General features: G+C 45.8%; 2 protein-coding genes across 4 annotated transcripts in view; one reads left to right on the top strand and one right to left on the bottom strand.

Annotated features, from left to right (window-relative positions):
* Nucleotides 1–214: 214 nt before the first annotated feature.
* On the bottom strand, nucleotides 215–7,305 carry ak6 (adenylate kinase 6). Of its 2 annotated transcripts, none has more exons than XM_040046509.1 (6): nucleotides 7,197–7,305; nucleotides 6,586–6,655; nucleotides 5,116–5,208; nucleotides 4,544–4,602; nucleotides 3,676–3,821; nucleotides 215–1,081 (listed from the first exon to the last, which is right to left on the bottom strand). In XM_040046509.1, the coding sequence occupies exons 2-6, from the start codon at nucleotides 6,620–6,622 to the stop codon at nucleotides 892–894; spliced, it is 525 nt and encodes a 174-aa protein (XP_039902443.1). In that variant the 5' UTR covers nucleotides 6,623–6,655; nucleotides 7,197–7,305; the 3' UTR covers nucleotides 215–891. The 2 variants fall into 2 exon arrangements, with proteins under 2 accessions (XP_039902443.1, XP_039902442.1); XM_040046508.1 differs by lacking the exon at nucleotides 7,197–7,305 and adding an exon at nucleotides 6,733–6,849.
* Nucleotides 5,260–15,402, top strand: part of rad17 (RAD17 checkpoint clamp loader component) — a 24,504-nt gene continuing 14,361 nt past the window's right edge. The window contains exons 1-6 of one of the 2 annotated variants that reach the window (XM_040046499.1): nucleotides 5,260–5,879; nucleotides 7,232–7,335; nucleotides 8,381–8,590; nucleotides 12,820–12,891; nucleotides 13,144–13,279; nucleotides 14,184–14,320. In XM_040046499.1, the coding sequence (XP_039902433.1) occupies nucleotides 5,555–5,879; nucleotides 7,232–7,335; nucleotides 8,381–8,590; nucleotides 12,820–12,891; nucleotides 13,144–13,279; nucleotides 14,184–14,320 (984 nt within the window). In that variant the 5' untranslated portion in view covers nucleotides 5,260–5,554. Of the gene's footprint in view, nucleotides 5,880–7,228; nucleotides 7,336–8,380; nucleotides 8,591–12,819; nucleotides 12,892–13,143; nucleotides 13,280–14,183; nucleotides 14,321–15,402 lie in introns of both variants that reach the window. The other variant, XM_040046498.1, reaches the window with a different exon arrangement.

The raw sequence follows: 15,402 nt of genomic DNA, 5'->3' as shown, positions 1-15,402 counted from the left end.
TTTATTTGGGTGGTGGACAGGGATCGGCACTTTGACCGGTCTGCCCCTATACAACCCAGCATAGCTTTCAGCTGTATGTGCTCCAGTAGCTGTTCTGTGGGATCAGGCCACAGCGGCCAGGCTTCTCTGGGGTGTCTATGGGCAGAGGAATCCTGGTGGGCTGGTTATCTTTCCTTGGAGAACTTCACAAAAGGTTGAGTACCTACGTCAAACGCTGCTTTCTTTGGCCTTTAATCACAGATTGAACTAACAACATGAGAACAAACTGTGTGGCTAGTAGCAAAATGCCTAAAGATCCAATTACAATGGTTTATTTGCCTTGTCTGTCATAGAATTCCATCTAAATCTAGACAACACTGATTCATTCGTTCAGTTAGGTGATAATTGATTCATAGGTCATGTAGCTAAACAACATGCTTTCTGAAAACTGTACAAAGACTGGATAAAAACTGAGTGCAAAAGCAGGCACTGTCCAAAGAGACACTTTGAAAGTCTGTCCAACTATTGCTCAAGACCACATGTGTCCAACTCCAGGCCTCGAGGGCCGGTGTCCTGCAGGTTTTAGATGTGTCCTTGATCCAACACAGCTGATTCAAATTGCTAAATGACCTCCTCAACATGTCTTGTAGTTCTCCAGAAACCTGCTAATAAACTAATCATGTGATTCAGGTGTGTTGACCCAGGGTGATATCTAAAACCTGCAGGACACCGGCCCTCGAGGCCTGGAGTTCGACACCCCTGCTCAAGACCAATTACAAGAAAGTCGGGTCATTGGAAACAAAATACAAACAAATTCAAAACTTTTGCTCAATATGACAGTAAACGCAGATTCAGAAATGATACAATTCAGGTTTTAATTGTTGACTCTTGTTGACCCAATGAGGTCACCTCCTAGTTATGGTCCTTCATCCACTGTTCAGTCCAATGCACTATCTGCTCCAGGTTGTGCTCCATGTCCTCAGGAGTGTTGCTGGGAAGTTGGTGGACAATCTCCTTACTGTAGGCCTCCATGGCTTCCTCATAGATGGTCTGGAAGATCTCACATTGCACATTGTCCTGCAGCTTTTTTCCCGTGTAGCCCCTTTCAGTCACAAAGAAGACAGGGACAACTTGGTTCAATGGTTAAAATGATGAATTATCACTCAAATACAAAGAGACAGGGAACCAGACACGGTGGCTGCAGACGAGTTCCTGGAAGTTCTCATTTTTACAGCTTTCTTACGGAAAAAAAAGACAAGTCTCACAGCACTTGCTATTTCTGGAACCCGGATGGCTCAGCCACATGTTCACAGTCATTATCCAGGAGTAGAGAATGACTGTGATGCCTATGATAGAGCTACATTTACCACAAGCAGTGACAGCTCTGCTCTCGTCTGTATGCAGAAGGTGCTGAAGCTGGTTAGAGCTTGGAGCTGCAGTCAGCCATGTGTCTTAGCTCCCAGCCACAGAGGCTGAATGTGTTTGTCCAAGCAGACTGTGTCACAACTTCAAAAGCACCGTTTTAAATTCAAACTGTTAATAGCTGCCATATGCTACGTAATAATTCAATGACAAAACCAGTGTAGTGTACTGCAGGCTAACACTGTAGTGAAGAACTATCACATTATTTAACTATGATTAATTCATGAATCAGAAATCTCATCGTTTTCACTTCAGCAACAAATGTATTTCCCTCCAAATCAAACGCTGTCATGTTGCAGCCTCATTTCAAAACTCTTCAAATTCCATTCGCACCTGTAAAAAAAGGCTTTGCTTTAAATTCTTCCAAATGTATTAAAAACAAAAACATGTAGCTAACAGGGCAGCGATACACACAATTCACGGTTCGATATTTTTTCGATACAAAAAAAGTGTTCATGCCCTTTTTTAATTTGTCATTTATCAGAAATATATATATTTAACTCAAAAGGACAGTTTTTAAATTTAATGTTGCTGAAACAACAAAGTAATAAGAAAAAAAATAAATCTGACGGAGAAATCCCTCATCTTTGGAAAAGAGAGTTTATTACAGAGAAATGTCTCTTTCCAAAGTAAAAGCTATACTATCCGCTTCTTCTGGGCTATATTCTCAGCAGCATATTAAACATATCAGGTCCCCATAAGGAGAATCCTGTGCTAACGGCTGTCTAAATGACTCGGGTAAAGTTTGTAGCATGCGTGCTTGTTGTTTTTGTCTGCTTCCACTTGTCTTTGCACTAGGATGATGTCGGAGTAAATGTGCAGTCATATTCGTTGTGTTCCCACTAGTGCTGTCAGCGTTAATCTGAAATGACCTTAACGCCACAACACGGCAAATCTCCGTTAACGAGCTACCCCTGATCGCCCCGTGCGTGGGGCTAGACGGCCAACACGTTAACGAGCTAACTGCGCTAACACACTAGTTCCCACCCATGTAATTGAGCACATCCAACATACTGTTTTACTTTAGTCCATGACGCGCTTACCTTCAGGGTCATACGTCACATGAAAACCAAAATAGTTCCAAAGGCCAGATCTGAATGAGGGTGGGGGAGGTTCAATTTGCCATGTTGCAACGAGAGCTTAACGTCTGTCTCGCTAGCTTGCGCTGCGCTCAGTGAATCTGCGTTCGACTACTCCGCCTAGGCTGCACTGTCGAGCGCAGATCCACTGAGCGCTCAACACAGACAGCATAGTCAGAAGGAAAATTGATAAAATAAATTAAAAATTCTGTATTGTTCGATACATATGCGTACCGAACCGAAGGCACTGTATCGAACGGTTTAATATCGATACCAGTATCGTTGCACCCCTAGTAGATAAGTAATCACAGTCGTCCTGTTTTCACTGATCATCTGTCAGATGTTTCTGTAAGTTGGCTGAATCCACCTGTTTTGAAATCCAGTTGACCGGACTTGGACACACACCTGTCTATATAAGGTCCCATAGGTGACAGTAAACGTCAGAGCACAAACCAGTCCATGGAGTGTAAGGAACTGTCTGAGACCACAGAGGACTGTATCTGCACCCAGAGCCACCAACAAATGAACCAGCGGGACTCTTCCAATCTGAGCGATTCATTCAGAAAGGGCTTAGTCAGGGAGGTGACCAAGAACCCGATGATCCCTCTGACAGAGCTCCGGTGTGGCTTTGTGGAGAGAGGATAACCTTCAATCAGCCCTGAAGTGGCCAGACAGAAGCTGCTCCTTGGTTAAAGGTACATGACAGCCCACTGGGAATTGGCCAAGTGTCACCTGAAGGACTCAGACCACGAGAAACTGAAGTGTCTGGTCTGATGAAACAAAGACTGAACCACACAGCCAAGATAACAAAGGAGTGACTTTGGGACCATGCTGTCCTTGAGTGACCCATCTGGAGCCCAGTGAGCCCCACCGAACATCTCTGCACAGGCCTGATAAAGCTGATGGAGGTTCTGCAAAGAAATCTGGGAGAAATGTCCAGAAATAGACACACCAGGCTCGTAGCGTCGTACTCATACTGCCAAAGGTGACTCGACAACGTTTTGAGCAAAGGCTTATGTACATGTTAAATTTGTTTTTTTATTTTTAATAAATCTGCAAGAATTTCAGCTTGTGTTACTTTGTCATTCTGAGGTCTTATGTGAACACTGAGTGTAGTCCACTGTGGAGCAAGCCTGTAACATGACAGCGCTGTGATGACTGCTCTGTGAGCAGAAACAAACCCAGGTGTTGTTACCTGGCCTCCAGTCGAGTGTACAGCTGGGTGTTGTCTGTGCGCAGGACAAAAACGATGTCGAACCAGCGCTCGGGGAACAGGTCACAGCCGTGATAGTCCACGATCACGCCTCCTTCACTCATCTTTTCATCCAGCTCATCCACCACCTGCAGAACACCAACAAGCTCCAACACTGACACTCGATGCACTCCCTCAATCTACCTGCACCGTTAGCAAAACGTTTGTTTTGTCTGCAAGCAGCAAAATTCTGCTAGAAATAATAAACAGAAATCCATCAACTTAGCGGAGAGGTGGGCTCTGAGAGGGGAAACCATCAAAGTGTGCTGTGGCAAAATATCCAGACATTTATCATTTGTTGTAATAATGATATTTAATAAAGCTCAGCACATTAACAGCTGTGGACAGATTCACAGGCCCTCTTTCTTCCCCTGTTTTAATGATGGAGAGAAATGTGTCTCCAAAAGGCTGCAGATGCTTACAATGTGCTGCACAGGCGTAAACTAAGATGTACACATGAACACACGCTCCGATCCATTTTACAAATGCATCCACCTGATCACTTATGCACAGTTATTACCTTCAGCTCACAAATCTGATCATTTTCTCTTTCAAAAACCTTCCTGCTGCTGGTCTGGTCTTGTTGTCAGACTGTGTTTGTGCTCATTGTTGGGCATTAAAAAAAAAAAGTGGTTTGGATTCTCAGGAAGGAGTCGCTCTCGTGACTCATCAAGTGATGTCACTGACTGAGTAACTGGTGGCAGGCTCTTTGAAAAAGTAGCAGGTAGCAGGTACTGGTGAATATAAATCTCTCTGCCTCAGACATCGTTGTGTTTCTCTGCTCTACAGTCCAGTGTGGAAGTTCACTCACCCTGTCCTCATCCAGAATGGGGCACTGGTACTCGTCATCATATCCATCAAACAGTTGTCCTGGAGGAAAAAATGATCCATGTTTCATATGCAGAGTTCAGATTCAGTGTGATTGAAAGCAGGGCCATCAACAGAATCACTGGCTGTAAATCACTTTGTGTAGACGAGTTAGTGAAAGTGTAATAATTGTACTGAGAACATGATTTCTGCTTTGGGTCACAGACACCGTGTGCTGTAAGTATAAGAACATGGAAAAGATGGTGCAGACAGCTGCACCTGGTCAGAGTGGACGGGTACAAATGCCAGGATGTTGATGGCTCCACCCTCGTGGAACACAAATCATGTGTGTGACATCAGAAGAAACAATAAGATGAGTCTGTTCCACTCATGTACCAGAGGGAATCTGTGGAGGCCACAGCAGCTGTGACAGCTGTCATCTCCACAGTCAGCCTTTGTGTCACAGCACTATTTCATTTAATCCCAAAGTTCTGAGTTTATTCTCAGAATGATCTTTGTCCCTAGCATGGTAGATGTTTCTGTCTTAATGCCCATTAGTTCCCAAAGTTCCTTTACCTTCCTGGGCCAGGTCTCCTATGTTGACATAGGTCAGCCCCGTGCGCTGGGCCAGTTCCTTTCCTAGAGTGGTTTTTCCAACTCCGGGAGTCCCTGTAGGAAGAAGAGTTAACAGCTGAATTCAAATTCAAAGTTAGTCTATATTAAAGATTTGACTTTACCCCATCTGGTGATGAGCATCCGATTGATTCTGCAGTAAAATGCTCAGTTTTGTTCTTCAACTACCCACCTGGCATTTAATAATTCAGTAGAAGTAAGAAATACAGTGATAGTGGTGCTACTGGGGGGTTTCAGCTGCTGGGAACCGTCTCTGCTGTGACTCAAGGCTATAAAGTAGTGATAGTGATGATATTTGAATCTTCTGTTGACCATACATCTAGTTTACCCATTTAACTCATAACTGACTTCAGGAGGCACAGACACTCCCCCCTCATTAAAAATGGAGAACACCTTCAGGTTTCTGGGCACCAACATCTCAGCTGGACCCATCACCCTGGTGAAGAAGGCCCAGAAGCAGCTACACTTCCTCCGTGTCCTCAGGAAGAAGAACCTGGACCAGGAGCTGCTGCTGGCCTTCTACTGCTCCTCAGTGGAGCGCGTGCTCTCCTACTGCCTGGTGTTTGGTACTCAAGACCCACTGCTGAGAAGAGGAAGGCTGCACAGAGGATACTTAACTCTGACCAAGAAAGTCACTGGCTGCCCTCTGCCACCCCTGGAGACCATCGCCAGATCCTCCTGTCTCAGGAAAACCAGGGCCATTACAGGTGAGCACCCTGCTGCGCTCTGGTTGGTGCCTCAGGTCAATCAGGTCCACACGAGCCCCCCCATTGGAAGTCCCAGGTTATCATGACATTAGTGGTTATTGTACCTTTGATTATATAACGGGTTGGTAGGTTACTCACATGCTTAAAGGTGGAACTATAGTAAAGATAAATAATAGATGCTACATGGACCTGAAGCTGCTGGAACACCTTCAGTGTGCGCTGGCATTCATTCTAAGAGTAAGCACATTCTAACGCCCCGCTCCAAAACACAGCACTTCATCCTCCCCCGTGTGCACGGAGGCGCGATCATTGTGGGACACGGCAGCTCCACGCGAACAGAGACGTTTCACCGTATAATCAGTCAGAATAACTTCGGTGTGCTGACACGTGGGTCCAAGGGGCAAACGCTCCAGTATACCCCGCGACATAATTACTCGGGTTGTTCATCATGTCACCCCTCTGTGTGCGTGGGACGGGTACATATCTAACAGCATCCAAATACACTGTACACCATTTTCATCATCGTTATTATCGCAGCTGCAGCTTCACAGGACGCGATGGCTGAGATCAGACCACATGGACTCAGCTCCCATGATTACAAACATGTTGAACACCTACTAACTACCCGACATTTAACCGCAGCGCAGGCTTCACGTCTGCAGTGGGGTAACTGCAGAGAGTAACCAGGTGTATAAATGTACCGAACCTGTCAGCAGGATGTTCGGTTGCTTCTTCGTCTTCATAGCTCCAGCAGACACGTGTTTGATGATCGACACCTGAAAGTCAGAGCAGTGCTGTTATTCCTCCATGTCATTCCAGTCAGACCAGTAACGGCCAGAGTTAACTAACAAACCTGGAAAACTGGGAACCAGTTCGATGTAAAACTTTGTTTTGTTGTACGCTATAACCGGACTGATTCCACTGCCGTAAACTGAAGCTTTACGTCAATATTACGTCAGTGAGCAGTCAGTTAGCGACAGTTAGACAATTAGTTGTCGGAGTTTAAATTTTACAGCTCCGCACGAAGTGTGTGGGAAACATACGTGTGATTGGTTTAAACTGAAGTTTCCATTGTGCCCGGACAAGAGTGCGAATCTCTGAAAAGCCAGCTGTGTTTCGTACGAGGTAAAGCGAAGTTATATTAGCTTAACAGAAGCTGCCGTCCGAATATAAACTGTGAAATGTGTAATTAGCTAAACAACAGTAGCCTGGTTATGAGTTTGACACTCGACAGAGGTCCTGGAGTCTGGTCCTGTGGCTTAACTAACAGACGCAGTAAGTTAGAGATGTTGTTGTCCCGAGTGCTGCGATATTTACGGGCTGTGTTTTCTCTCTCGTTTCGTCGCCAGCAGCTGTTCAGGTCTCCGGTCCTTCACTAATATACTGTTCTCTATGGGAAACAGCAGCTTTAAGGATGAACAAGCTTTCTGTGGCAGATAAAGCTACTGAGCGCAGGGTAAGTAACACAGTACTCGAGTGAGTGGATTTCGGATTTGAAGGGAGGGGAGCCCGGGGTCAGTGGGGTCACACTGCAAACAGGAAGAATAGAAACCGTTACTTTATTACAAAGTGCTTCCATTTACATAAGCCACGTCCATATGACGTTGTTTGCATGAGCAGTGTCCAGAGTAGAGTTTCAGTGTTCATTTCTGTTTGGTTTAAATAGATTTATTTCACTAAACTTCGCAAAACTCTGATGCTTCTTTCATACAGCCCAACCAGCACTGACCCAACCATTATTTAGGATCGTACAGTAATCACTCTGATGTGCTAATACACACCTCAAATACTTAAGACCAGCAAACTGTCAAATGTTCTGGTCACACTTGATTCCTGTGGAAGCAGTAAGGTTGTATTAGTATGTCAGAGGACTGCATGGATCCTGCTGAAAGCTGTGTTTTCCACATAGCTGTACCTGTTCAGGTATCACCTGCATCTCACATGTTTATTAAGGAATGTAATCTTTCCCCGACCTGATTCACGTACCATTATTTTGAGGTACTAGCTCTCCATTAAGCACAGAGCAGCCAAGTACCTCTTTTGTCATGTTTTGCATCAATTAATTATGTATTTTTTGTACTTCGTGTTAGGGCTGGGCCATATCATCATATATCATATTATACCGTTCATGGTAATACCGGTACAATGTTAGGCAGCGATACGAAAATGAAATATCGCGATACAATACGAGTAAAACCGCATGTGCAGTGCCTTTGTTTTCATACGCACATGGCGGAAAAAGCATGGCGGCGATGGCGAATGAGGAGGGCAAAAGCGGATCGTTGAATGAAACGATGTAGCTTTAATGCAGATAAAAAACAGCTGCTTGTTTAAGTGAAAATACATTTATGTTTTTTGGGGTTTGTTTTGCACTAATAAAGTTGAGGAGTTGTAAAGTATTTTCTCGTGTCAGTTATATCGTTATCACAAATTTTCAAATGTATATCGTGATAAATATTTTTGGTCATATCGTCCTGCTCTACTTCCTATATATATAACAGGCAAACCATTGGGTGGATCCGTCCTTTATTGATTTGAGAGAGGAATGTTCTTCTCTTTCTGGAAGAAGAAATGGCAACCCTGTTTTATGCTCCAAGGCTGAGATAAAGAGGAAGAGGAAAAGAGAAGCTAGCGTCTCCTACCTGCTGAAGGAGTCGTCTCAACTGGACCAGAATGAGCCCTGGGTGGACAAATACTCACCCCGCTCACAGGTCAGCACCTTTGCTTGTCATGTACAAACTGCCCTTCACAACACAGTCCACCAACAACAGCTCAGGTTCAAGTCCGGCATGCTGTCGTGAGCTTTCAAGGCCCTGCATAGCACGATGGAGTCCCCTGATGGGAAACCTTCTACTACCCACTCAGGGTCTCACCAGGGGTAACTGTAGACTGGAACAGAGTCCAGTCACAGAAAGACCCACTTTTTAATCAGAATAAAGCATCAGGACAGTAAATTTTGATCTGTTGGTCAGTTTCAACTGCTTTGGTGTTAGTGAAATTAGTAACAGGTGTGCCAGAGGGGCAACAACGAGACAACTCTCAAAACGAGAGTGGTTTTACAGGTGGAGGTCCCTGATAGTTTTGGAACGCCAGGACTGCCATAATGAATTAATTAAATACACCATTAAATAATTAATTAAATGTGGCAATAATTAATTAATTCCAATTTTAATTAATTATTTAATGGTGTATTTAATTAATTCATTATGGCAGTCCTGGCGTTCCATAGATAGTTACCTCCTCATCTTTTTTTGTTTTTGCACTAGTTTTGCATTTGTCTGGGCTCGTTGTCTCAACCAGTAACATGAGGTGACACCTGGACCCTACAGAGGCTGTACAGGTAGTCATGCTCCAGGATCAATACATTAGCATTGCTGCATCTCCCAGCACAGCTGGAGGAGATTCCAGGAGACTGGCAGTTCTTCTAGGAGAGCTGGACAAGGCCGTAAAGGTCCTTAACCTATCAGCAGGGCCAGTATCGATGAGCATTGTCAGAGCTACAAAATGACCTCCAGCAGACCACTGGTGTGAATGTTTCTGACCAAACAATCAGAATTAGACTTCCGAGGGTCAGCCGAGGCCCCGGTGTCCTCTAGTGGACCCTGTGCTCACTGCCTGGCACCATGAAGCCTGATTGGCATTTACCATCGAGTTCCAGAATTGGCACCTCTGACGCCAGGTCATTTTCAAAGATGAGAGCAGGCTTAGAGCTGAAAGCACATGTGGTAGACATAATGGGTCTCGAGAACCTGTGGAGAACATCCCTGTAAAGTCATTCAGCATGACTGGTTTGCTGGTGGTTCAGCGGTGTCTGAGGAGGTATACCCATGGAGGGACGCGCAGACCTCTGCAGGGTAAGCAACAGCGCCCTGGCTGCCATTAGGTGCTGGGCTGAAACCCTTGGACCTATGGTCAGGCTGTATGCTGGTGCAGTGGGCTGCTCTTGGTGCACAGCAATGCCCAGCCTCATGTGGTGAGAGTATGCAGTCGCTCCTGGAGGATAGAATAGAATAGAATTCAACTTTATTGTCATTGCACAGGTACAGGGCAACGAAATGCAGTTTGCATCCATCCAGAAGTGCTTTAGTGATATAGATATATTACAATATATATTAGCAATAATATAGATATGTAAGTATATTACAGAAATGGGTCTATTATGGTATGTTATAATGTACACGGTATGAAGTATGTTGTGAATATTCTATAACTATAAGTATGTACAGGCTGTAGTGAGTACAAGCTATGTACAGGCTATGAACAGGATATAAATATGAAAAACTATACAGAATATGAAATAAATAACTTTACAGAATCTGAGATATACAGCTATACAGAAATGGGAACTATGCAAGTTGTAAACAGTTGTAGGATTAAAGATTATCGAATGTACAGAATGATTATTTACACAGAGCTATACAGTAGTGCAGTTAAGATAAGTGAGGGTGTAGATAGTTTCTACAGAGGCTATATAAAGTGCTAGTGGTTGTGAGTGGTGGTTCAGTCCATGTTGTTATTATTGTGTGTTTGAGGGTACAGCTGTCCATTGTGGGTGTGTGTATGTTCAGTCCATGTGTTAACGTGGGTCAGATGTCAGGAGGCAGAGTTCAGGAGTCTGACAGCTGTGGGGAAGAAGCTGTTCCGGTACCTGGTGGTCTTAGTCCGGAGGCTCCTGTAGCGCCTCCCAGAGGGCAGGAGGGTGAAGAGTCCATGTGATGGGTGACTGGGGTCTTTGATGATTTTCCCAGCCCTTTTCAGACACCGCTTCCTGTAGATGTCTTTTATGGCAGGAAGTGGTGCTCCGGCGATGCGCTGGGCAGTTTTCACGACCCTCTGCAACGCCTTCCGGTCCGAGGCAGAGCAGTTCCCGTACCAGACTGTTATACAGTTGGTCAGGATGCTCTCGATGGTGCAGCGATAGAAGTTCACCAGGATGTCTGAGGACAGGTGGTTCTTCCTCAGAGTCCTCAAGAAGAAGAGGCGCTGGTGAGCCTTCTTGACCATCTTGGAGCAGTTGGTCGTCCAGGTGAGATCCTCGGAGATGTGGACTCCCAGGAACTTGAAGCTGCTCACACGCTCCACAGCCGTCCCCTTAATGTGGATGGGTGGATGTGGGTCAGCATTCCTCCTGTAGTCCACGATGAGCTCCTTGGTCTTCTCGGTGTTGAGCAGCAGGTTGTTTCTGTCGCACCACTCAGCCAGACGATCCACCTCCTCCCTGTAGGCGGCCTCATCGTTGTCACTGATGAGGCCAATCACTGTGGTGTCATCTGCAAACTTAATGATGGTGTTGGAACCATCAGCAGGTCTGCAGTCGTGGGTGAAGAGGGAGTAGAGGAAAGGGCTCATCACACAGCCTTGTGGTACACCGGTGTTCATTGTGATGGTAGATGAGCAGCGGTTATCCAGCCGGACATGTTGGGGGCGGTTGGTCAGGAAGTCCAGTAACCATTTGCAGATGAGGGAACTGATGCCCAGGTCTGTCAGTTTCCTGATGAGTTGTGAGGGGTGGATTGTATTGAACGCTGAACTGAAGTCTATAAACAGCATTCTGGTGTAGGTGTTGTTGTTGTCCAGGTGTGAGAGGACAGAGTGCGATGGAGACTGCATCCTCTGTGCTCCTGTTCTGGCGGTATGCGAATTGGTGGGGGTCCAGGGTGGGGGGGAGACAGGATTTGAAGTGTGGATGAAGGGATTCATAGTATTGACTGGCCCCCACGCTGAATGACACCAATCCAAAAGAACACCTCTGGGATATTATGGCTACGTTCACACTGCAGGCGAAAGACTTTTCTGACCCTGTGCGACCCATCTATCCGATCATGGTGTGACAGTGTGAACGGCACAAATCCGATATTTTCAAATCAGACCTGGGTCACTTTGGTATGTGGTGCTGAATACGATACAAATCTGCGACTGCTGTTTGATGGTCACGTCGCATTAAATCCGTCTTTTACGTCACTGACACAAGACAGACGCCAACTATCAGCGCCGGAGAAGACATCGCGAACGCTTCCTGGCCATCCAGTGAAACTGTTGGGAAGACAACGTTGGAGAAACGTGAACATTTTCTTTGTTCTGTATAATCTGCAGATTCTGACAGAAATCTATCCTTTGAAGCAGCGCTCCTCTAAAACAGCAGTAAGGATCATTATTAGGCCAAATGTAGATAACTTTATAACTTAAAGCAAAAATTGGGAAACGTAAAGTCCAAAGTCTTTATATTAAGGCCATCAGTCACACAACACTGTTGTTCTGGGTCTAAACAGAGCGCGTTGTGTGTGACGTCTTCTTTTGCGCCGCTTTGAGCGTTCACACTAGAGCGCGTTTGCTGTCACATTTTATTTGTAGTGTGAAGAAGCAGACAGAAAAATCGCATTTGATCCAAAAATCTGAATTGAGCATCAAGACCTGCAGAGTGAACGTAGCCTCAGTTTTTGTTCTATCTGCCAGCGAGCAGCTGTCCATGAGCTCAGTGATGTCTGAGGAGGTCTCCCACAGCTCTGTCATCTCACTAACAGCATGCTGTGACGTTGCCAGGTTTGCCTGCAGGGGCCATTACAAACTAGCCTGTCACATCATTTTTCCACTTTGACTTTGGGGTGTCTGTAGACTGATCTTGACTTTAATTCCTGACACGTTACACAGTCAGTGTAGATCTACAGGACGATTTCTCTCCATTGAGATCTGATGCTTTCAATGTGTTCCTTTCATGTTTTGAACAGTATGTTTGTAGGTTTGGCCAATCAGCACTTGGGAGAAGTTCATTTGAAGTTTAAAGGCCTCGTGAGACTAAATCTGTGTTAATGTTTATTATCAGTTGTTGCAGGTTTGATTGTGTTTGTGTGGAAGATGAACGATCCCGTCCTGTGTTTGTGACGAGGTATTAGCGCTGACTGTGTACTGAGCGGTTTATGCTACGGTGTGTCCATCTGTGTAGGCTGAACTAGCTGTCCACAAGAAGAAGGTGGAGGAAGTTGAGAAGTGGATCAGAGTTCACACCAACACAAAGGTAACTACGCTTTGCATTCGTACACTGAGTGAAGTAATCACGTTCAAGCAGTTCATGCTCTGATTTTTCTTTGAGTAACAGAGATGATAATGCTTCATCCTCCCTGACAAAAAGAAAATGAGTGATTGCTGGTGGAAAACTTTCCCTGTGTGGACACGTGGCTCAGCCACAGCCTGAGTTCTGATCATTTTAGGCCCTGTTGTCTGAGGAGGCTGTAAAGTCGGAGACTCAGTTTGAGCCTTTCATCTACAGAGTGGTATTTTGCTGCTGACGGGGCCGTCGGGCTGTGGAAAGACGGCCACAGTCCGTGTGCTGTCCCTGGAGATGGGCCTCAGGGTTCAGGAATGGAGTAGTCCCACAAACCTAGAAGCATACAGCAGCAGTCATGGTGAGGAAACATCTGTCTGTCCTCCTCACACGTGTCAGCGGGACAGTCATCAGCATGAAGAGGTTACCTGTAGAAATTCAGTCTGATGACTAAACCTCAGTGTACCGTCCTCACCTGTGCTTACTAATGCAAATTCATTTAACAGGTATAAACTAAGTCAGATCATCTCTGGATAATAACCAGTTTCTGTCTGGACTGGAACAACGAAGAAAGTGTGTTTGGTGTGTTATTGCTGTGAAAGCCTGTTTATTGGCCCTTACATGGGGCCTCGTTTGTTAGGAAAATACATCTGTGGCTTCCAATGTTGTATTTGCCAAATCTTCCATCGTCCAGTCCAATAAACTGCACTAAACAAAAGTCAGTAGCAGGATAAGCTGGTTGGAAACTCCTCCATGTGTGCGTTTGTGCTTAACCCACAAACGCGTGTTGCTTATGACACCACCGGCACCGTTTAAAGCGACATAAACAGGCTTTCCAGCTGTGTCAGATTTATACAAGAAGCATCACAACAACAAAGTAACTGACCAGAGACAAAGCTCCTTGTTTCCTTACTTGTGCTAAATTAGGACATTTTGGCAAATGTGAGATGTTCCAGATGGAGAGCGAAGTTTATCTTGCTCTGCATGTGTGTTTTTATCTGCACTGAGCAAACCGCTGCTCATCAGGAAGTCTATACATGTTAACCAGATAGCACATCATACCAAAAGTCTAGCATGCAGAGTCTGTTCTCATATGTGCAGGTGATTACTCCTCAGGTAACCAAATGCATAGAGCTGGAGGGTGTGGGGGCACAGTGACAGTGTTGTGTTCTTGTAGCCATCCCAGTACTAACAGAAGACCACGTGCCTACACTGTAGCATACAGACTTCTGCTTCTCGTCTCTGATGCTCTAAACTTTTACTAGAGTGGCGAACGAACGGCTTCTCCTCCAGCTCTCAGTCGTCACAGTTCCAGGATTTCCTCCTCAGAGCCAACAAATACAACTGCCTGAAGATGGCAGGTGATGGAGGAGTCACGCACAACAAGCTCATCCTGGTGGAGGTATGACACACAGAGACTACTCCAGTGTTTCACTGCTGTTCATTTCAATACGACTGTACAGCTGTGGGAAGATGTTATGGTCTGTATTTCAGTTTGGCTGTTGCTTCATTTCCTCATAGCTCAGGGCTGGAAGGCAGTGTTAGAAATCCCTCGTTATTCATGGTGATGTCGAAGGCATCTGTTCTTTCAGTGCGTGTAACTCATTTAACAAAACTCCTCTGGTGTGAAAACAGCGCTGCGATTCATCGTCTCGTGTTATGCTCTGGGATTTGTTTTGTGCTGTCACACAGTTCACTGCTGTCGTTTTCCACTGGCAGTTTGCAGTGGTCACTAACACATCGAGGAGCTCGTTCCTAAATGTGGGTCTGCGTCTATAACACGGCTCAGCTATGAAAACAGAAAACTGTACAGTGGAGCTAACTGGTCCCAGTACAGACACCGACCCCACAAAGCTCTTCTACCACCTAACCACGAGGCGTGTGAAAGAGTAAGGACAGAAGTTACTAATGAGAAACAAAAAGAGCCGTCGGACGCTCACCGTCAACACCAGACTCCCCGCGGTGCACCACAAAGACTCAGAGACACGAGCAGCAACACAAACACTCGAGTTGCATCGTTTATTTAGTGTTTGAGGACGTGCAGTGTAAGACACGTCTGACACGTGGACGAGTCAAACAGCAGAGCCCTGTGTGAGCTCAGTGCTGCACTTCAGCAGAGACGGAGACGCCACAGTGGATGTCTGCAGACTCGTGGAGCCCACATGGGCTCAGCCACTGAATGAAAGGTCCCATAGACACCACAGTGCTGCATGTTATCCCTGGTGATCTGTGCCGTGTTGTTTTCATTTTTAATGTTGTGGCTTTGGTGGGTTCAGGGGGTTGGGAAGCTCATCTTGTGATTGGAAGGTTGCCGGTTCGATCCCCAGCTCTGTCTGTCTCGGTCGTTGTGTCCTTGGGCAAGACGCTTCACCTGCCGCCTACTGGTGTTGGCCAGAGGGGCCGATGGCGCCGTATGGCAGCCTCGCCTCTGTCAGTCTGCCCCAGGGCAGCTGTGGCTACACCTGCAGCTGCCTCCACCAGTGT

Source organism: Simochromis diagramma, unplaced genomic scaffold (assembly GCF_900408965.1).
Source record: "Simochromis diagramma unplaced genomic scaffold, fSimDia1.1 OVJJ01000005.1, whole genome shotgun sequence".
In the NCBI taxonomy this organism is placed as follows: Eukaryota; Metazoa; Chordata; class Actinopteri; order Cichliformes; family Cichlidae; genus Simochromis; species Simochromis diagramma.
This window is presented reverse-complemented; position numbering and strand designations above follow the sequence as displayed.

Excerpts from the sequence above, each read along its gene's own strand:
- ak6 (XM_040046509.1), bottom strand. The coding sequence starts at position 6,622 with ATGAAGACGAAGAAGCAACCGAACATCCTGCTGACAG. Across the intron at positions 5,209-6,585 it reads ACCGAACATCCTGCTGACAG|GGACTCCCGGAGTTGGAAAA; the intron begins GTTCGGTACATT and ends TTCTTCCTACAG. Across the intron at positions 3,822-4,543 it reads CCATTCTGGATGAGGACAGG|GTGGTGGATGAGCTGGATGA; the intron begins GTGAGTGAACTT and ends GGTGTTCTGCAG.